Genomic DNA, 21,783 nt, shown 5'->3' on the forward strand with positions numbered 1-21,783 from the left:
TAATATGCTTCTACCATCTGATGGAGACCATATTTCAACAATTGTGAAAAGCACATTTCCGATGTTTGCCACTGGGAATTCTAATCCAAATTTGCTGGAAGGACGTGCTATACTAGCACCAACACTAGATGTGGTTAACTCAGTAAATGAATATATGAATGCGTTGCATACTTCTGAAAGTAGAACATATTTTAGTTGTGACACAGTATGCAAAGCCGATGCAGATAATGGGATACTTGCAGATGTACACACCCCTGAATTCTTAAACGGAATTAGAGTTTCAGGTTTACCAAATCATTCATTGACTTTGAAAATTGGTTCACCGGTAATGTTGATGAGAAATATTGACCATAGTATTGGGTTGTGCAATGGTACCAGACTGATAATCACCAAGTTAGCAGACCGTATTATTGAAGCAGAGATAATGACTGGTGCTAACAAAGGAAATAAAGTTTTGATTCCCCGAATGTCCATGTCCCCATCCGATCCAAGGTTGCCATTCAAGTTTCAACGAAAACAATTTCCGTTGATGTTATCATATGCAATGACCATTAATAAAAGTCAGGGTCAAACATTGTCACATGTAGGATTGTTACTAAAGAAATCTGTGTTTGTACATGGTCAGTTGTACGTCGCTGCATCTCGGATTAACAATCCAAATGGTCTAAAAATATTAATTGCCAATGACTCAAGTGGAACTTTTACATCAACCACTAATGTTGTATATCATGAAATTTTTAATAATTTGTAATTTTGATTAATTTAATTTTATTCATAATATAAGTTGTATTTCAATATTTATTGTGAGATAAATATTTATGTTTATTTTTTTTAGGTGTTATGTAAATATTAAATTCATTTTTAATTAATTCACATAATTATAAAATAAATTTAACAATATATATCCCGTGCATCGCACGGGTACTATACTAGTATATATATATATCAAATAAAAAAGCTTATACAGATAAAAAATGCCCACAATTGTTAACCGTAAATGCAGTCCAAATCAACAGTTCAGATTAAATATTAATTAAAAATGCGCGGTGACAACAAAACTCAATTACGGAGTATTTTGCTATTGTACTTCGTAATTGTTTTGTTCTTATTTCAAAAAATTGTAGTCTCTAAATTGTAGCATAATGAGTAATTCAATTCTTTAATTATAATGAATACGCTTTGAGTGAAGTATAACTTGTGACTCTAGCTCACAAAATATTACAACAAGATAAATCATCATAAATTTATAACTCTATAGTTACAAAATCAATTAACCGATCAACCCAGTTAGTATTACAGTTCTAACTTATAATTACAATAGGCAGAGGAAGTAGCACAGTACAATAATTTAGTACTTTGTTTTTAGTTAAAAACAAATTCCATTGTTATTAATGCAAATTAAGCATGCCATAAAGATAATCAAGACGAATTAGGACTTACTTGATGAACTTAAATGTTGTTAGAAAATTTTAGCATTCATTGAGAAAAAATTCGATTAAATAAATGCATTTATGACGTGCTATATATATATATATATATAATTGCGTTCAAATGAGAACGGTGCGCCTAGGGGAGAAATGAGAACGAATCGCAGCGTGTCACGTGTCTAGATGTAGTTACACCTAAGGTTATAACTAGGTGCATTTATGTCCATGAATATTAACAAAGTAAATTACTTGCATTTGTAAGTGAAAGTATGTGCACAAGTGCATGTAAAATGTATTACATGTTCTAAAAAAGTTGTTTACCTAATGTTATAACTAGTTGCATCTAGGTGCACGAATGTTAATAAGGTAAATTACTTGCACTTGTAAGTGAAAATAAGTGTACTTGTAAGTGATTTTACTTGCACTTTTTACTTGCAAATGTGCACTAATTACTTGCACTTATAACACATTTACTTGTACCAAAGTTCGAGTTATTTACGAAAATGCTACTGTGTCATTTTTTTAAAATTACATATGATTCGTTGATCTGGACACGTTGACCGACTGTGGATCGTTCTTATTTCTCTCCTGAGCACCCGTTCTCATTAGAGCACGCCCCTATATATATATATATATATATATATATATATATATATATATATATAGAATATTAATCAAATGTGGCCTTGCTAATAGGTGTGGCTGTGTGGTCGAGCTAGCGTCATTGGATTGTGATGATCCGACGGTGGTTGTGATATATTAGGATTAGGAAGTTTTATTAGCGCTAAGGTAAGTAAGGACTTTATGGTAATTTTAGGTTGTGTTATGTGCATGTATATAATCGATAATTCTATTGTTTTGGCAATTCTCACCGGCGAGAAGATCTTGACGAGATTACTGATCGCAATTGCGAGGAGATCACAGCTGGGAGAAGATCGCGCCGGAGAATTTTGAGCTAGGCGCGGTGTGGAACTATGGAGACTGGTATATATATGTTCCTGTTCCAGTGTTAATTTTAAATAATCTTGATTTAGATAGTTTGAATTTGATATTATATGTTGATTGTGTTTTGGAATACTTGCTGTTTTTGTTGTAATGGCGGTTTTTCAGCGACGGTGTGTTTGATGACGATGGTCTTTATGTTGTTTGTGAGTGGTGACGGCCTTTGGTGTGTTTTGTATGTGGTATGGGGTATTTAGTAGTGAACTGTGGTGGTTTTTTTAGTTTATATTATTGAATGGTGCATATTGGTATGTGTGGTGACGGTGTGGTGTGTTTTTGCATGAGGTATGGTGTATTTTGTAGTGAACTGTTGTGATATATTTTAGTTGATATTATTGAATGGTTAGTTTTGTGATGTAGTCTGAGAACTGGTGCATATTAGTACGTTTCATGGTGTGTTTTAATATGTATGTTGGTGCATTTTTATTTGACAATGCTGTAGGTGTGAATATGGATTCTGCTAGTGGTGGTTGTGATGAAAGTTATTCCACAGACACTGGTGTAGAAGTCAGTGCTTGTGATATGGAAATATCACCTGGTATGACTAAGTATTGGCGTCCAATTTGTGCCAACAGTTTGGGCAACAGTTTGATTCTTTGGATAGTGCTTTTGGTTTTTATAAACAATATGCTGGTTCTGTTGGTTTTGACTGTAGGCAGAGCACAACTCGAAAGGGTAGAGATGGTGGTATTGTGTTGAAGCATGTTGTATGTAGTCGTGAGGGGTTCAAGCATAGACATCGTAGTGATGCGAAGAGGCGTAGGGTGTCCAGTAGGGTTGGGTGTAAGGCTAAGGTGGTTTTTAAATTCATACCTAAAGGTTGTTATTCTGTGCATTTTTTTGAGGAACGGCATACCCATTCGATGTGTTCATCTATTGCTAAGCAGTTTTTAAAGGTCAATCGCAATCTTGATGTTAGCCATCAAATTTTTGTTGCAAGTTGTGTTCGGGCAAACATTGGCCCTACTCGGTCGTATAGGTTATTTAAGGAGATTGTTGGTGATTATTCTAATGTGGGGGCTACAAGTGTGGACTTTCAAAATTTCAAACGTGATTTAATGGCGTACATTTTGAATGGTGATGCTCAATTGTTCATAGATACGCTATTTAAAAGGCGTGAATTGTGCGAAGCATTTGGGTTTGAATATGATGTTGATGAGGCTGACCAGCTCTCAAGGGTATTCTTGGCGGACGCAGTATCAAGGAAGAACTTTTCTTTGTTTGGTGATGTTGTTTCGTTTGATGCTACATATCGTACTAACAGGTTAGGAATCTGTTTTTTGTTTGTGCATTTTGTATAGAATAGTGGTGTATTATTCACTGCTATATGGTGTGTTCTGAGACGTGTTATTGTGTTAACTGTTTTTCCTTATGTAGGTATAATCTGGTTTTTGTCCCATTTACTGGCATTGATAATCATAAGAGATGCATCACCTTTGGTGCTGGGCTACTTACGAAGGAAGACATAGACTCATACGTGTGGCTTTTGGAGAGTTTTAAGAAAATTATGGGTCATGATCCTATTTGCGTTGTTACAGATCAAGATCCAGCTGTGAAGGTTGCCGTTGCTCAAGTGTTTGGTGCGTCAAAACACAGATTTTGTATGTGGCATATAATGTGTAAGGTGGGAGAGAAGGTTGGACCGATTTTATCTAAAGACGAGGTGTTTAGGAGGAAGTTGAATTGCATCGTTTGGGATAATTCAATTGATCCCGAGGCCTTTGAGTTGCGATGGAATCAGATTATGGAGGAATATGGGTTGGGTGATAATGGTTGGTTTCGTTACTTGTTTGAGTCCCGTACATTTTGGGCATCTCCATACTTTCATGATGAGTTTATGGCGGGTTTGGTTAGGACCACATCTAGATCGAAGTCTCAAAACAGTTTCTTTGGTAGCTTCTCTAATGGACATTCTAGCTTGGTTGAATTTTTGGTGCATTATGATAGTGCTATTGGTGCACAGCGGCATGCCCAAGCAAAACTAAATGATGATTGTGAAGCTTGTTTTCCCGTGTTGAAGACACCATTGGCGTTGGAGCGACATGCCATGGGTGTTTACACAATTTCTGTGTTTTATGATGTTCAAGAGGAGATTTGTGCAGCTTGTTTTTCTTGTCAAGTGGTATCTTTGAGTGATTCTGATGGCAGCGTGTCTTACATGATAAAAGATGGTAACCATCGAGCATGGGTTGTCAATTTAGTTTTGGATGACAATTGTGCAAGGTGTTCTTGCAAGATGTTTGAGAGGGTGGGTTTGTTGTGTAAGCATATCTTTTTTGTTTTTAAAGATCGTGGTCTTGAGAGTATTCCTTCTAGGTATTTGGTGCATCGGTGGACAAAGGGTGCATGTTTGCACCCAATATTTGATATTGATGGTATAGTTGTTGATCAATCTGCGAAAGTGGAGAACGTTAGGCTGCTTACTAATCTTATGTGGTCTGATATTTATGCTTGTGTGGGGTTGGCTGATGGTAATATTGATCGTTTGTCACAGATACGAAGCGTTATTAATGATCAAAGGAAATTATTTCTTCAAGATGGGAGTGATAATGGCAGTAGCGTGGCTGGTGGTAGCAAGCAAAGTGTGATTAATTCGTTTTGTGGGTCTATGTCCAAGGCCTCTTCAGTGGAAGTGCACGACCCTGTCAAAGCTAAGAACAAGGGTAGTGGTAAGCGATTGAAGAGTGCAAGGGAGAGAGCTGCAAGCAAGTGTGCAAAGCAATCAAGGAGATGCCACACTTGTGATGAATATGGCCATAACAGTAGGACATGTCCTTTAAATAATTGAAATTGATCATTGTATTACTGTATATGATTTGTGGTAATTCATAGGGTGGTCTGTTTTGATACATATGTTAATACTTTTAATCTGTGCACTGGTGCATTTTAATACAAGTACTGGTGTGTCCTGTTACGCACATGCGTACTTGACGTATGGCGAGTAAGTGGTGTTTTTAAATATGTTTACAGCTTGAGTGTTGTGTTTTAGTGAGGTTAGTGGTGCATTTTTAAACCTTGAGTGGTGTGTTTTCGAAATGTCAATGGTGTGTTTCACACTTTAGGTAGTGTGTTTTAGTAATGTCAGTAGTGTGTTTTACACAATGAGTGGTGTGTTTTAGTTAGGTCAGTGTTGTATTTTTACACCTTTGAGTGGTGTGTTTTAGTAAGGTCGGTGGTGTGTTTTACACCTGAGTAGTGTGTTTTACACATTGAGTGGTGTGTTTTAGTAGGTCAGTCGTGTGTTTTACAAATTGAGTGGTGTGTTTTGGTTAGTTCAGTTGTGTGTTTTACACATTGAGTGGTGTGTTTTACACATTGAGTGGTGTGTTTTAGTATTGTCAGTGTTGCATTTTTACAGCTTGAGTGGTGTGTTTTAGTAACGTCAGTGGTGTGTTTTCCACCTTGAGTGGTGTGTTTTAGTAATGTCAGTGGTGTGTTTTACATATTATGTGGTGTGCTTCACACATCAGGTGGTGTGTTTTACTAAGGTCAGTAGTGTGTTTTACACCTTGAGTGGTGTGTTTTAGTAAGGTTAGTGTTTTATTTTTTACACCTTGAGTGGTGTTTTTTAGTAAGGTCAGTGGTGTGTTTTACACCTTATGGGGTGTGTTTCACACCTTAGGTGGTATGTTTTAGGTAAGGCAAGTGGTGTGTTTTTACACCTTGAGTGGTGTGTTTTAGTAAGGTCAGTGTTGCATTGTTACACCTTGAGTGGTGTGTTTTACTAAGGTCAGCGGTGTATTTTACACCATATGAGGTGTGTTTTACATATTGAGTGGTGTGGTTTAATAAGGTCAGTGTTGAGTTCTTACACCTTGACTGGTGTGTTTAGTAAGATTAGTGGTGTGTTTTACACCTTATGTGGTGTGTTTTACACATTATGTGGTGTGTTTTAGTAAACTCAGTAGTCCATTTTGCAACTGTGGCACAATTTGTGCATTCAACCAAAAAGTAGTAACAAATAAAGTTCCGAAACAACATAGTCAAAGCTATTAGCAGTTAAAAAACTACGTACCAGCTGTCCTAGACATATCATAATGTCAACCAAAAAGTATTGTCTAATCATCAGTGTCAAAGAACCCACAAAACAGATAGTGCAACATCAAACTTACCGCCAAAGTCAGTTTTCCAGTCCAAACTCTGCTGCTTGTTGTATGTTCCGGGCTTTGTGCTCATTTACATCTGACATGACAAGTGCAGTTAAGTATTTGATTCTTAAAACATTCAACTGGTCCTTGTTTTCTTTTTCCAAACCACAGTCCCATAGTTCTGGTAATTGCCCTCTGAATGTTTCCATATGGCGCATGAGGAACACACCACAATCAACCTTGTTTTTGTTATCCCTCCAAGACATCTTCATTCTTTTTAGTTTCAACTTCGCAATCTTCTCAGATTTGTAAGTTGATTTCAAACCAGTCATGAACATTGAAAGAAATTTTTGCTGCATACAATTAAAGGCATAGAAATTGTAGTTATTGAATATAGTGTTGTGAATGAGAAAAGCAAGAGGTCAGTGTGTTACCAATCTCGTAGGCACAATTCCATATTTGTCATCAGTTTTGCAAACTTTAGATGAGTTGTCTATTGCCTCAAATCTCTCACACAGTGGATCAAAATGAATCATGTAATAGTGATGAGATGCTACTATTGGAAACAGAAACTATCAAAGAAAAAAAATTGTGTCAAAATGTGTACCAAAATCACCAATCAAATAATAGAATGTACTAAGCAATTCGTAACACTTACATGTTGAATGTTTTTCCATTGGGTCTCCACTGCAAAGGTTTTATCCACAAGGTAAAGCACTCGTGTTTACCTCTAATCCTTCTGGTAGTCTGGGGTTCTGTTCCCGCGGGTCTAGTTGGGGTGGGACATCAGCCTGTGGAATCGATGGACCTGCTTCTTCAGGTGGGTCATTTCCCAGCTCCAAAGCACTATCAATGTGCCCAAACCCGAAGCCACCAGATTTTATTTCAGCTTGCTCTCTCATTGACAGCAGCTTGAATGTCCAAGATCGGAAGGCTGGGTAGCTTCTTGGCACAGTACGTCTGTAAAGCACCACCCGGTCAGCATAGAATACATGCATATTGTGTTTCACAGTATTATTAGTCGGATTGTGTGTGATGTTTTAATGGATTTGGAGGTGATGGGAGTGGGTTTACCGTCAGGAATAGAATTGGCCCTCCAAAGATCTTGTCTGCGCTTCTCTCCCAGGAAATCTTGCTAGTAACCAGTGAATTGATCACCATTTGACACCAGTTGAGGTTTGGGATGTTGTCCACATCATGAAGATGGTCAATGTAGTTTTGGTTGACATAACCATTTACCATCGGGTCTATTAACACAGTGATCACCAGCAGGGCAAAGTGTCTCTTGAACCAAGGATCACCAGCATCAGTTTCTAACATCCTTGTGATCATAGCACCTGGTGTAATACATGCTGTTGTCTTCTCAAAAATTGCCCTCCATTCCCGCAGGATCTCTGGAACTGCCCTTGCTGCCCGCTTTGTTATTTCAATCTGTCCCATAGGAAGCCCAAGAGTTGCAGCAACATCAGCTGCAGTGATATGGATTGACTGTCCATTCTGGAGTTGTAAGGTGCAACTCCTTGGATCAAAGTTTTCCACTAACCACAACCCTAATGTGCGTGGTATGTTGGTGATGTTAAGGTCTAGTAGGTTTGATAAGTGCTCATTTGTCTATATTTTTCTCCCTTTCACTAAGTCATTTTGTTTATAGATCATTCCAATTTTCATGAGAATTAGTGCTTATTTGTGTTATTTTGCAAGGAGTGTGAGTTGGAAAGCATTGGAAGCCAAGACGGCGATTTTCATGCATTTTGGATGCATTTGGAGTCAATGGGAGTCAAGGAGAAGCTATGGAGATGAGTTCAACACTTCCAAGGGAGCCTAAGACTTGTATTTGCAATGATATTGGTCATTTGGGCAAACTAAAACAAAAGAGAAGCAAAAGGTCAAGGTGTTGAAATTTCTGCACGTCGACATCTTAGTGATTGGACGATATCTCGGCCTATAAATATTCAAATTGAGTGATTCTTAAACCATTGGAAAGAAGACTTCAAGGGCTACAACTTTCCCAGAGATACAAATTTCGTAATTCTGAACGGAAAATGGTGAAAAACAGCCTAGAAGTCAAAGCAGCTGCACAGAGTTCGAAAATGCAGTTTCTGGAGAGTTGGCATACGGCCTCACATACGGCCGTATGCATGGCCGTTTGTTTTAGACCGAATTACAGTGCAAAAATGCTGTTTCTGAAGAGGAATCATACGGCCACACAAACGGCCGTTTACCAAGCCGTTTGGGACCTGCTCTGCTCACTATTTAAGCTCGTTTTGAGCATTTTGAACACGGTTTTTGACCCATGGTTGAACCCTAAACACTCTCATTCACTCCCTTTCATATTTTTAGGTTAGATTAGACTTAGATCTATGTATTTTAACACTTTTGGAGCTTGTAATCTTGGATTTGAAGCTTGGATTTCAAGATTCTTCCACCCATTTCAATAGAGAAGTTTTCTTTCCTTTATCTCTTTTCTTTTGCAAGATTTATGTTTATTACTTGTGTCTTTGTGTTCTTTATGCTATTTAATCATGAGTAGTTAGTTTATGGGCTTGAGTTAGGGTTGTATTATCTATTTTGATGCTTGTTATGTGATTATTGCATAAAAGGGGATGAACACCCATTTAGGGTTCTTGAGTTTGAATTGGGTTTATTTCTATCTTTCAATAGTTAGTGGCCAATGATTATTGTGTCTTTGGAAAGTCTTTCATTTCAATGGAAGTTGGATGGAAGATTTAAGCCAACCCAATTTCAAACCCATTTTCTCTTCTATGGAAATAGGGGTAGATTTGGGGCTTAAATAGCTTTTGTTCTTCAAGAACTTAGGTTGATACACCATGAAAATGGGGAAACCTTTGTTCTAATCCTTGTGGAAACTTGGATTCCTTTGTGCTTGCCTCAAGAACATATGGTTAATGTTCTTCCCCCAAACTTAAGTGTTAAATCATCTAGATGGTAATGCCCCTAACTTGAGTCCTATTTCTTTATTTTGCAGTTATCTATTGCTTATGTGTGTTTGTTCTACCTTGTTGTCGTTTGCTTAGCTTCTTGTTGATTTCCTTGTACTAGTGCCTAGTTTAGTGATTGCATATTACGTGCCATAACCCCCAATCCTCAGCGGAACGATAAATCTAAACCCGTATACTTCATTTTTGACAACGATCAAGGTTGCCCATTCCCATCTCCCTCACACACCGTTGTTGCGCAGGGTTAAGCAGGACTACATTCTTGGTTATTCTTGTTGGTAGGGACTTTATATGAAGCTCATCATCGCTGCTTTGTCCTGAGCCATCCTCCTCACTCTCATCCTCACTGTCACCCTCACTCTCTTGCTCCGTATTATCATTTGGTTCTCGGCTTTGAATTGGCTCTGCTTGTTGTTGGTCAGCATGCTCCTCGGCAGGCTGCTGAGTTTGTTCTTCTGCTTGCTCGGGTGCAGAGTTTGTTCTGGTTTCCTTTGCTCTGGATGTCTCCCCCTGTTCAGTTGCTTTTCTTTTGTTGCCTACATGATATTTTTAATCTAAATTAGTAATCAAATCATTCACCAGTAGACATAATAAAACACACCATTATCATCAGTAGACATACTAAAACACACCATTATCACCAATGCCTAAATCCACTTAGTCACGCAGAATGCACTTAGTCAAATGTAGAAAATATACACCAGTAACAAAAAAAAACACCAATTAAGTGAATCTATTACACCAGTACTCAGATTAAAACACACCATCTACCCAGCACACATAAAATGTGACTACCCTTGTAAAACTAATCAACATCTATAAAAAAATCACATTATTATACATACTAAAATGCACAACTGGACAGATTAGGACACACCATTACCTGCCTTGCATATTGAACGACAGTAAATCACATGGAAAGCACCAATATAAGTAAAAACACACTACTAATCGTATATAATGCACCAGTAGACATACTAAAACACACCATTCTCACCAATGCCTAAATCCACTTAGCCACGCAGAATGCACTTAGTCAAATATATAAAAATATACACCAGTCAACGTTTTGAAAAGCACTAGTGCAATGCTCTAACACACCATTCCATCTCCCTCCACCACGATACACCAAATACACATATTATTGCGCAATGCACTAGTATAATCTCAAATATGAACAAGATTTATCTCGATAATGCACAAACAACACATTACATGGTGCCCTAGTCCTAAATGCAACAATAATTTGCGATTTTTTTCACTATTTTTGAACTAAAATGATGTGGTTACACTGTGAGAGTATACTGTTGGTTTTCGTCATTGTTCCTTGTCTGCTGAAGTTGTCTTGTACGTTTTCTTCCAAACCGGCGGTCGTTGTTTGTGATGGAGTCTTCTAACGTCGTCCGTTATCCTTCTACGACGTCCGGTGGTCGGTTATCTGTGATCGGCGACTGCAGTTTTTCACTTCGACAGGTTTCGCGGGGAAATGGAGAGCGTTGTGTTGTGTGTTCAGTGCGTTGGGATTGTGAATCGAAACAACGGAGTGGGGTTAGACAGTGCGGTTTGAATAATGTAAATTGTCCAATCTACCCCTCCTTCACGTTATTCTTCAACACAGCGCGATTTTATTTTGACAAATATGGAGCGTTGGATTAAATCATCTAGTGGTTGACATCATGCCACACGGCCGCATGTAAGTCCAAGGCCGCACCAGATGCCTCCTATATATATCTACCTATACTTATATTTGGGACTTGCAAATTACCCCTCAAAAATGACACCAATACTGTCCATTGATCTTAAATCTTATGGCTGAAATTTTTTTATTAAACATTTACCTTTATTTTTTTTATCATTTGACCTCACCTTTTAAACAAATTGCGAATTTGCCATATTACTCCACACGAGTGCTTCTCAGTTCTCACTACTCCACACGAGTGCGTCTGACATTATTAATGTGGCCAAAATATTCTCTCTTTACTTTTGGCAGGAAAAGTAAAATAATGTGCCACTTTGCCATTTTCAAGCTAACTTTTCCATTTGTGCCAAAAAAAAATTATTTCTTTATTTGAATAATTTGATTCTTATGACACATTATGGCACCTCACGTTTATCAAGACACCTTTTTAGTTTTTCAATGTCCAGGAAATAAGATTCATGTCTGCTCAGTCGTTCAAATAATTGAATCCAGCTATGGGCTGCTTAATTACATTTTCAAGACATTCAAACACACGACTATATACCAACAACCTTTTTCCAGTATCATCGCTACTGATAGCTCCAAGCTCTATGCTGCCTCTGAAACTGTAAGTTGAAATCATTGTTTTCTGCATTTTGTTAGAAGTTAGTAAACAATTGTATATCTCTTCTACCTGTAAATGTTCCTTTTTATCCCATGGCATAGATAAGAAAATTAAAGAACAATTACTGTACCTTTTCTAATTACCATTAATATATCAAACTAATTTTGATTTTAGAGCACTGCAATTCTGCTGTTAAATATTTTTTTTAATGTAAATCAATGTATCAAGTAATCAATGTCAACAAATAATCAAATAGAACCTATAAAATTAGTATGCAACTTAGTAACTTTATTTATTCATCAATAACTAAAATAATGAAAAAAATAACAATCGGCTTATTAAGTTACAATGTTTTTGTTCTGAAAAAAAATAACGTTACAACGTTTTTTATTTGCACTAATCACCTCCTCAAAACTTTCAGGTTGACCAGTATATGGTGAGGAGTTTCTCAAGTTGCATTGATTGTGCTGGCTGTAGATTATATATTGATTCCGGAGCTGTAAGTTTTAATCTTTATTGTTTTGTATCTTCATGTTTACAACTTTTTATATATCTTTTAATTGCAAATGTTTCTATAAAATCAGTATGCAAGTTAGTAACTTACACTTAGGAACATATTCAATAACTAAATTAATGAAAGAGTTAACAATCAACTTATTAAGTTACAATGGTTTTAAGTTGCAATAATTACATCCTCAACCCTTTCAGGTTGACCAGTATTCGCTGAGGACTTTTTCCAACTGCATCAATTGTGTTGGCTGTAGGTTCTATACTGCTTCAAAAGTTGTAAGTTATAAACTTTATTGTTTTATATCTTCAAGTTTACAATTTTTTATATCTCTTTTAATTGCAAATTTTTCTTTCTATTTTGTAGCACAAGTATAAAAATTAAGGATGAATGTCTAAAAGATTTTACTTTCCTAATTAACATTATTAAGATGTATGCTTCATAGATTGAATAAACTAACACTTAATTATTCTAAGAAAACACTACAAACTACAAATTTACCAAATATATGAAATAATATACCTCCGTGCAACATGATTTTTGGGGAAAAAATTATAATTTAGGGGTGATGGATATGCACCTGGAAAATGTGATCTAAGTATCATTTATATCATTACTTACTGAGAGGTAACCACAACTGCTCTTACCAAAATATTTATGCGATATATGACAAATGTTACAACTTTCTATATTCATTATTTATTTGTGTATTACTTGATTTCACCACATATTAGCCATAACTTTCAGCAGCATGCAATACAGTAACAAAGAAAGCTAGATATCTGGATGGATCATCTTATATGTTTCTTAGATGAAGTTACAAAGACAGGCCGATAATTAATGGAAAGAGCAAGGATAGTGCCCCATTACAAATAGTTTAAATTTCTTGTAACAAGCTTATCACTTTGCAACACTATTAAGTTATAACCATTTAAGACGAAGTGGAAAAACCCCCTTATGCATTGATAATTTACTAAAATTTAAACAACCAATACATGTATTAAACAAAATAGCAATATAAATGTATAATTATTAATATGTTTACAATAAATATTTATCAAACAATATGTTTAAAAATATTTAACAAAATCTTTAATAAATATTTTTAACAAAGAGACTCGATATATTTAGCAAACAGTATGTTTAATAAATCAACATACTTAGCATTTTTTTTAGCAGTTTAACATTATTAGTATGTTTATTTACGAAACAGTTTTGCACTTACCAGTATGAATTAGTATATGTTTATTGAACATTAGTGGACATTTGTTTTTAAAGTTTAAAATTGTCATAGCAAGCAATAATATAAACAGGCAACACTAATACAAAATCACACAAAAGTCACAATCCAACCAGGACAATTTTTAGTTTTAAAAAATTAAGAAATTAAAAAATTAAAGAAAGCACTCACGGCGTCGTGTCGGAGGCTCGGATCTGGTGGCGATGGAGCAACTCAGGCCAGGCAGCCAACGACGAGCTGTTGAGCAGACTGCACCAGCCAACACCGAAGTCGACGGCGATTGGATCTAGCGATCGCTTACCACACACAACTGGGGTTTCGTCAATCCAGATCTACGGATCTGTCCTCTGTTTTTGCGTCGACGGGGTCACCGTTGTCCGGCGAGAACAGAGAAGATAGTTCTCTAATCTCTAGAAGTCGAAGAATGAGAGATTCGGACTTCACCCTTTAGAGAACAGAGGAACATATAACTCAGATTCTCAGATGTCAGAACTCCGTCAGGGGTGGTTGCGGTCTAGCGGTGAGAGAGAGAGACAGTGAGGGGCGGTTGAGGTCTGGTGGTGAGAGAGAAAGAGCGCGAGAGAGACACTGAGGGTTGAGGGGTGGTGGCGGTCTGCCGGTGGCCGGTGGGCGTCTCACATCTGGGATTCTCTCTCTCTTCCTCCACGATTCTCTCTCTCTCCACTCCGCATCTCTCTCTCTCCGCGTTTCTCCCTCTCCGTATGTTCGCTGCGGATGGAAGGAGTTGTTTGGAGCTAGGTTTGGCAGTGAAAAATTGATTATGAACATATAGTATGGTTTATGGGTTTGGGCCATGTGTGGCCCAATTCGGCCAGACATNATTCGTGATTGGGGGTAGATGATTTTGAAAATCATCCTTTTAAATTGTCTGCTGTTAGTGATTGCACTTTTTGTGGTGCAAAACGATTCCAGTACGAACCATCGGGCTTTTGTTGTCGTGGTGGTGAAATCAAGCTGGTTTCCAATGCAATGCCTTGTGTATTGAAAAATTTATTCACCGGTTGTGATGAGGCTTCAAAGAATTTTATGAACTGTGTTAGAACTTATAATAACACATTTGCATTTACGTCTCTTGGAATACACAATCATGACAAAGATTTGTGCAGACGTAACAAAGGAATATATACGTTCAGAGTTCAGGGACAAATGTACCATCTAATAGATGATCTTATACCCCATGGTCATTCACCCCGTAATTTGCAACTCTATTTCTTTGACACTGATGCAGAAGTAGATAATAGAGTTGGGTACACTAATCGACTTGATAGAAGCATAGTTAGTGATCTTGTTGAACTTATGTCCCAAAATCCATATGCTCAATTTTTTAGAAGTCTCAAGGATGTCAAATTTGGGGATAACTTTGTTATAAGTTTGAACTCAACTACATCATTAGATCAAAGAGTTTATAATTTGCCTACAACTTCACAAGTTGCTGCAATATGGCTAGAGAATGATTCAGACAAAGTCCCAAATAATAGAAGCATTAAGGTGTATGCATGTAGTGGGCGTTCCCATAATGTTCAATACTATTATGGTTGTTATGACCCATTACAATATCCTCTTTTGTTTCCACTTGGTGAAACTGGTTGGCATGAAGGAATTTCCACATGATAGGAATGTTGCCCTTACATATAATAAAGTAAGGAAACGTCAATCATGCATTATTGACCCTACAATTGTCTCATCTGTGGAAGAACTAATTGCGACTGAAGAATCAATTATTAGTGAGGGAAAAAAGAAAAGGTGTGTTTCTTGTAGGGAATATTATGCATACAAGTTTCAAGTGCGTTCAAATGATCAGTGTTTGTTATTACATACTGGAAGACTTTTACAACAATTTATTGTTGACATTTATATCAAAATTGAAAATCAAAGACTTGATTATTATAGGACACAACAAGATCAATCTAGAATTGAAACATATCAAGGATTAGTAGATAGTGTTGGTGTTGGAGCAAGTACTGGTTATGATGTCGGTCGTAGAATCATATTGCCAGTGTCTTTTATTGGTGGACCACGTGATATGAGGAGGAGATACATGGATGCTATGTCACTTGTTCAACGATTTGGAAAACCCGACCTTTTTTTAACAATGACATGCAATCCAAATTGGCTTGAGATTAAAGAGTTGTTATACTATAATGATGAGGCACATAATAGACTTGATCTTCTTGCAAGAGTTTTTCGAGCACGGGTTGAAGTAATGAAAGATGACATTTTGAAAAAACAAATTTTTGGTGAAGTTGCAGCCTATACATATGTGATTGAGTTTCAAAAGAGAGGCCTTCCTCATGCTCATTTTTTATTGATTCTACGCGGGAAACATAAAATTACTTCACCAGATCAGAGTGATAAGATTGTGAGTGCTGAAATACCAGATAAAAATGTTGATCCTTATTTGCATAGTTTAGTTGCAAGGCATATGATTCATGGTCCATGTGGGTCTTTAAATCCTACATTTTCTTGCATGGTCCAAAAAAGAGAAGGGAAAAACAGGTGTTGTAAAAGTAAATACCCTAAATCGTTTTCTAATGAAACAGTTTTGGGTGATGATTCCTACCCTATTTATCGTAGGAGGGATACTTTTAAAACTGTTTTTGTTAGGGGACATGTGTTGGATAATCGATGGGTTGTTCCTTATAACAAATATTTATTGGAGAAGTTTGATTGCCATGTTAATGTTGAAATATGTGCAGGAATTAAATGTGTTAAATATATTTATAAGTATATTTATAAAGGACATGATAGAGTTAGCATTCGGTTGTGTGGAAATAATGTTGTTGAGGAATATGATGAAATTAAAGAATTTCAGAATGCAAGATGGGTATCACCTCCTGAGGCAGCATGGAGGATTTTTAGCTTTAATCTTGCTGAAATGAAACCTTCTGTTGTGCATTTGCAAGTTCATTTACCAAACTATCAGTATATCAAATTCAATAAACACGAGAAGTTGGTTAGCATCGTTGATGAAAAGAATGGAGAACAAAATTATCGTTCTCGCACAATGCTAACTCAATTTTTCTATATGAACAGAGTAGATCAACTTGCAAAACAACTTAACTTATTATATCTTGAGTTTCCAGAATTCTTTGTTTGGTCATTGAATGATAAGCGTTGGCATCAAAGGAAACAAAGAGAGGTCATTGGAAGAGTTGTATCAGTTATGCCGTCAGAAGGTGAACGTTATTATTTAAGATTATTACTAATGAATGTCAGAGCTCCTACTTCTTTTTGTAGTTTGAAGATAATTAAAGGACATACAATGGAGACCTTTAGAGAGGCTGCTGAAAAATTGGGACTGCTATCCAGTGATTGTAGCATAGAGAGTTGTATTGAAGAAGCTATTTTGTGTCAAATGCCAACAAGTTTGCGACAGTTATTTGCTACTCTACTAATCTTTTGTGATTTACCTAATCCAGTAAGGTTTTGGAATAAATATAAGGAATTCTTTTGTCAAGATTTTATGAACTCAACTAAGTATACTAAGTTTGAAGCTGAACTCAAAGCACTTCAACTTGTGAAGCACTTGCTACAAAAAAATGGTAGAAAAATCACCGAATTTAAATTACCTGACCCTGATGTTTATCTTTCTGATTCCCAAAGACAATATAAAGAAGTTGAGGTAGAAAGAAACCTAGGAATCAATGAATATGACTTGCATTGTATTGACAAACTAAATGACATGCAACGATTGGCTTTTGATAAAATTATGGTTGCTGTACATTCAGATTGTGGTGGAGTATTTTTTCTTGATGGCCCTGGTGGAACAGGAAAAACATTTCTTTATAGATGTTTATTGGCAAAGGTTCGGTCACAGGGATTTATTGCACTAGCTACAGCGAGTTCAGGTATTGCCGCTTCAATTCTACCTGGTGGTAGAACGGCTCATTCTAGGTTTAAGATTCCTATTGATGGGGATAATAGATATGTGTGTAATATTAGTAAACAAAGTGCAGAAGCTGAATTACTAAGGCATAGCAAGTTGATATTGTGGGATGAAGCTTCCATGGCCAATCGTAAATGTGTAGAGAGTCTTCCATGGCCAATCGTAAAAAAAAAAATGTATGATATTTTGCAACTTTTCATGACATCAAATGTTGTGGCCTTAACTTGATGCTAGGTAATTATAAGTTAAAGTCTTTTTGGCTATTACACTTTTAATTCAAATTATATATATTATTTCAAAACAAATTCTCAACGCATTAATAGGTCATTGGGCATGTCGTTTCGCGCAAAGCGCGTGCCCGGTAACTAGTATATATATAACAATGAGTTACAAATAAAATATTAATTATTTAATGAACAAACTCTTCGTTTGAGTATGATTGGGCAAGGTAAATGCTCATATAAAAGTCACTCATTTTTTTGTCACTCTCGATAGGATAATTGCTTATTAATTGAGATTTTAAATAAAAAGAAAATTATGTATATAAAAATAGTCATATATCGAGTCACAAATTGTGTGAATTTTGTAGTTGGGAGAAGCATTTCCTTAATTGGGAGTATTATTTTTTGGAAAAATTGTATTTTTGATATTTTAATTATACCCGTGTTATAGGTTTAATCATGAATTATATGTTTGACAATCTTTAACGCTTAAGTTATGTATGAATTTGTGATTTTAGTCATTAAATGACGAAATTAATCACTTTATTAAGTGATAAATTGGTAGTAAAAATAGTCTAAGAGGGACTAAAATCATCATTTATGCATAATTTAGAGGTTAAAATGATCAGGCATATAACTTAGATGCTAAATTTGTACCAGGGTATACCTGAGGACAAAAATGTAATTTTTCGTTATTTAAAAAAAAAAAAAAGAATAACCCAAAAACAACAAAAGTAGCAGCTGAAAGAAACAGAAAAGAAGCAGCTCACACAACTCTGTTTCTCTTTGTGTGATTCCATTTTGGTAGCTGGGTTTCTCAGTCCATTTCACCTGGCGTATATGTAATCAGAGACGTAATTACACTCTCTGTATATCACTCAATTGCGTTTTGGAAGATATAGAGGGAGTGAGTCTGAAGATCTGTATTCCCTTTCGTTTTTCAAAGTCGCTTTCGCTCTTGTTAATTTCATTGCGGTTCGTCTTTCAATTTACTATTAGTCTATCATTTATTCCACTATTTAATTATCATCTTCAAGACACTGACAATACTACGCTCGCGCCACGCACAAATATTTACTTGTGTATGTATGGACGACGTTCGTGATACGTTTGGGGTGTGATTTGGATCTGTGTGAATTTTCGTGTGTTTTGGATCTGGTAATATAACATTGGAATTCTGCTTGAGTTGAGATCCTTTTTTCGGTGGTGGTGATGTGAGAATATGTGGATCTGTGTTGTGATCGATGTAATTAGTTTAGTTTCAGTGAGTGTACGTACAATTTAGTATCTTGTTCAGGCTTAGATTGGGTAGATATGCTCTCAATCTGAGGGCTTTGATTGGGAATAATGCTTTAATAGTTACTGCTGATATGCTTATTCAATACTATGTGAATGATATTGCATTTTGAGGTTGGAGGTTTGATGTGGTAGTTTAATATACTGTCTCCTTGACTTATTTGTTATTGTTTCTTTAGATAGTTGGCTGGTTATGGTTATAGTAATTCTATTATGAACTTGACTCTTCTTCTTTTTCTTTGTTTTAAAATCATTATTATGAACTTGCCTAATTTGTCCAGGTTGCTTAATGATCTTCTGTAGGGATTTTAGGTGGGAAAGCTAAAAAGGTCCTATATTTGGATATGGGATTGTGAGAGCTTCCTTATGGTGATTGAGGGTTGAAGGGCTCCAGCTGTACAGGAATAAATCAAAATGGCTCCTAAGGCTCCTGCTAGCAAGGCTGATAAGAAGGCTGCAGTTGATGCAGCAGCATGGATATTCAATGTTGTCACATCTGTTGGAATCATTATTGTCAATAAGGCATTAATGGCAACTTATGGCTTCAGTTTTGGTAAAGTTCTTATTTTTATGTTTGCTTTTTTTTAGATAGCTTTATCTTTCCCTTGTGAAATTTGTGGCATCCATTTATAAACAATGACACTTTGTCTACTCTTTTTTATTTTGATTATATATCTAATATCAAAGGATAATCACCATTATGTTTTTGTTCTAACTTTTAATTTCATTCATTGTTGCAGCTACAACATTAACTGGTATGCATTTTGCTACAACCACCTTGATGACAGCTGTTCTTAGATGGCTGGGATACATCCAATCTTCCCATCTTCCATTTTCAGACCTTCTGAAATTCGTACTATTTGCAAACTTCTCTATTGTTGGGATGAATGTCAGTTTAATGTGGAATTCAGTGGGATTCTACCAGGTAAATCTTCTGTTCATCCATCCGAACCTCCTCTTTTAAGACTATTGTACAGTTCTATAATTTTTATCCTTTGGATCACCATCAGATTGCAAAATTAAGCATGATCCCTGTATCTTGCTTATTGGAAGTTGTATTTGACAAGATTCGATATTCAAGGGACACAAAGCTCAGCATTGGTGTGGTGCTCTTAGGTGTTGCTGTCTGCACAGTTACTGATGTAAGTGTTAATACTAGAGGGTTCATTGCTGCCTTAATTGCCGTATGGAGCACTGCTCTGCAACAATATGTAAGTTCATCCATCTTTCTTATGTGCTGATTTTGTCAAATTATTTGATTCATTATGCTTTTAAGAAAATATCTCATCTAAAGTTGTTCACATTTGAAGGGAGTTTCTAAAATCTTGGTTTATAAATGCAGTATGTTCATTTCCTTCAAAGAAAATATTCATTAAGTTCATTCAATCTGCTGGGACATACTGCTCCTGCTCAGGCTGCCAGTCTACTGATAGTTGGCCCCTTTCTGGATTATTGGCTGACAAGCAGCCGGATTGACCATTATAACTTCACTGTTGCATCTACGGTTAGTATTTCTCCTATGTGTTGCATCGAAATCTTATCATGTTTTTTTTCAGAGTGCATACTTATAGTCTTGGAAGAACTCTGTGATTGATTGTAATCTTGCTAAGATTAGAGTATACTTGCAAAACCTGCATTTTCTTCTGTGCATCTTGTTGGTGCTTAAAAACTTTTTCATATTTCCACTCATGGCTGACTCACTGTCCTAAATTTCAGAATTCAAACCACCATTCCTTAAATTTTGCATTTTTTCCTGGGTAATTGCGTATAAATATTAGAGTGCCACAAAAAATAGCAACTAACGTTCTTGATGTACTTACCAAAGGGAAAGTGGGAAACACATGGGCTACTATGCAGCACATAACTAGTGTGTGTGTGAATGTCATTTGATTTGTATGATAATTTAACACTAATTACAGCTGGCATTTTATAATTTCACTTTAGATGCAGTAGTTGATATTAGTTGCAGGTATATGTGCATTATACTAAAGATATTACGATACATCTTTTTATTGTGATTGATTTATAAAAAGGTTAATTGTTCTGAATGGTGAAGTATGAAATTGATGTACATTTAGACACGTTTTCAGAAACCTGAGCACACATTTACTGATTTTACTCTTTTAGGTTGATGATCTTCTGCTATCTGAACATTAATTGGTGCATGTTCTTTACTATTATGCAAGGGACGATTATATTGACCTCTCACAATTATTTTTGTACTCTGTGCTTTTGCAGGCGTTCATTCTTCTTTCTTGCACTATTGCTATAGGCACCAATCTTAGTCAGTTCATCTGCATTGGCAGATTTACTGCTGTCTCATTTCAAGTGCTCGGTCATATGAAAACCATCCTTGTTCTGACTCTGGGATTTTTGTTCTTTGGGAAAGAGGGCCTCAATTTACATGTCGTCTTTGGCATGATCCTTGCTGTTATGGGCATGGTTTGGTATGGCAATGCCTCATCTAAACCTGGTGGGAAGGAGAGGCCAAAACATCCAGAAACCTCTGAACAAAACGACGAGAAGGTCTAAGAATGTCAACGGTTGAAGTCGTGAGAGATAATACAACAATACAAGGACATTTTAGCCACCATGCTCTAGATACACCCTACCTAAGTTAAATGGTCCTCTGAATTTTGTAATTGTACCTTATATATCTTTACACTCCATTGAGAGGGATTGAAACTATGGTATAGGTATTAGTTGTCCTCCATTCTCCATCATAATTTATATATGTCGATTTTTTTGGCTGTGGCTTTTCTCTTCAATAATGGTCTTGAAATCATTAGTGAAATGTGAGATGCAATTATCTTTTTTGTTTTTTCTTTATTTTT

At 36.2% G+C, this 21,783-nt stretch overlaps 3 protein-coding genes and 2 long non-coding RNA genes across 8 annotated transcripts; 4 read left to right on the forward strand and 1 right to left on the reverse strand.

Annotated features, from left to right (window-relative positions):
• Window positions 1-4: 4 nt before the first annotated feature.
• Window positions 5-5,217, forward strand: LOC116012917 (protein FAR1-RELATED SEQUENCE 5-like). The gene is made up of 4 exons (XM_031252588.1): window positions 5-620; window positions 2,872-2,977; window positions 3,085-3,693; window positions 3,807-5,217. The coding sequence occupies exons 1-4, from the start codon at window positions 5-7 to the stop codon at window positions 5,215-5,217; spliced, it is 2,742 nt and encodes a 913-aa protein (XP_031108448.1).
• A 6,300-nt stretch (window positions 5,218-11,517) lies between these two features.
• LOC115999638 lies at window positions 11,518-14,291 on the reverse strand. The gene is made up of 2 exons (XR_004094011.1): window positions 13,697-14,291; window positions 11,518-11,801 (listed from the first exon to the last, which is right to left on the reverse strand). It is a non-coding gene; the product is annotated as an uncharacterized LOC115999638 (long non-coding RNA).
• On the forward strand, window positions 11,801-13,247 carry LOC115999645. The gene is made up of 2 exons (XR_004094014.1): window positions 11,801-12,276; window positions 12,486-13,247. It is a non-coding gene; the product is annotated as an uncharacterized LOC115999645 (long non-coding RNA).
• Window positions 14,292-15,638: 1,347 nt separating the features above from the next.
• Window positions 15,639-17,660, forward strand: LOC116012927. The gene has a single exon (XM_031252596.1). It carries the CDS (start codon window positions 15,639-15,641, stop codon window positions 17,658-17,660), a length of 2,022 nt encoding a protein of 673 aa, XP_031108456.1.
• Window positions 17,661-18,400: 740 nt separating this feature from the next.
• LOC116015428 (UDP-rhamnose/UDP-galactose transporter 6-like) lies at window positions 18,401-21,770 on the forward strand. 4 transcript variants are annotated; one of them, XM_031255496.1, is made up of 6 exons: window positions 18,401-18,628; window positions 19,253-19,502; window positions 19,690-19,874; window positions 19,960-20,160; window positions 20,292-20,453; window positions 21,188-21,770. In XM_031255496.1, the coding sequence occupies exons 2-6, from the start codon at window positions 19,364-19,366 to the stop codon at window positions 21,479-21,481; spliced, it is 981 nt and encodes a 326-aa protein (XP_031111356.1). In that variant the 5' UTR covers window positions 18,401-18,628; window positions 19,253-19,363; the 3' UTR covers window positions 21,482-21,770. The 4 variants fall into 4 exon arrangements, with proteins under 4 accessions (XP_031111356.1, XP_031111380.1, XP_031111364.1 ...); XM_031255520.1 differs by having other exon boundaries at window positions 18,402-18,560; window positions 19,231-19,502; XM_031255504.1 differs by having other exon boundaries at window positions 18,402-18,560.
• Window positions 21,771-21,783: the final 13 nt, after the last annotated feature.

The sequence above is a fragment of the Ipomoea triloba genome, chromosome 1 (genome assembly GCF_003576645.1).
Source record: "Ipomoea triloba cultivar NCNSP0323 chromosome 1, ASM357664v1".
Lineage (NCBI taxonomy): Eukaryota > Viridiplantae > Streptophyta > Magnoliopsida > Solanales > Convolvulaceae > Ipomoea > Ipomoea triloba.

Coding starts and splice junctions, on each gene's coding strand:
- LOC116015428 (XM_031255496.1), top strand. CDS start 19,364: ATGGCTCCTAAGGCTCCTGCTAGCAAGGCTGATAAGAAGGCTGCAGTT. Junction 20,161..20,291: donor GCACTGCTCTGCAACAATAT/GTAAGTTCATCC, acceptor TTATAAATGCAG/TATGTTCATTTCCTTCAAAG. Junction 20,454..21,187: donor ACTTCACTGTTGCATCTACG/GTTAGTATTTCT, acceptor GTGCTTTTGCAG/GCGTTCATTCTTCTTTCTTG.
- LOC116012917 (XM_031252588.1), top strand. CDS start 5: ATGCTTCTACCATCTGATGGAGACCATATTTCAACAATTGTGAAAAGC. Junction 621..2,871: donor GAAATCTGTGTTTGTACATG/GTCAGTTGTACG, acceptor ACAATGCTGTAG/GTGTGAATATGGATTCTGCT. Junction 3,694..3,806: donor GCTACATATCGTACTAACAG/GTTAGGAATCTG, acceptor TTCCTTATGTAG/GTATAATCTGGTTTTTGTCC.
- LOC116012927 (XM_031252596.1), top strand. CDS start 15,639: ATGACATGCAATCCAAATTGGCTTGAGATTAAAGAGTTGTTATACTAT.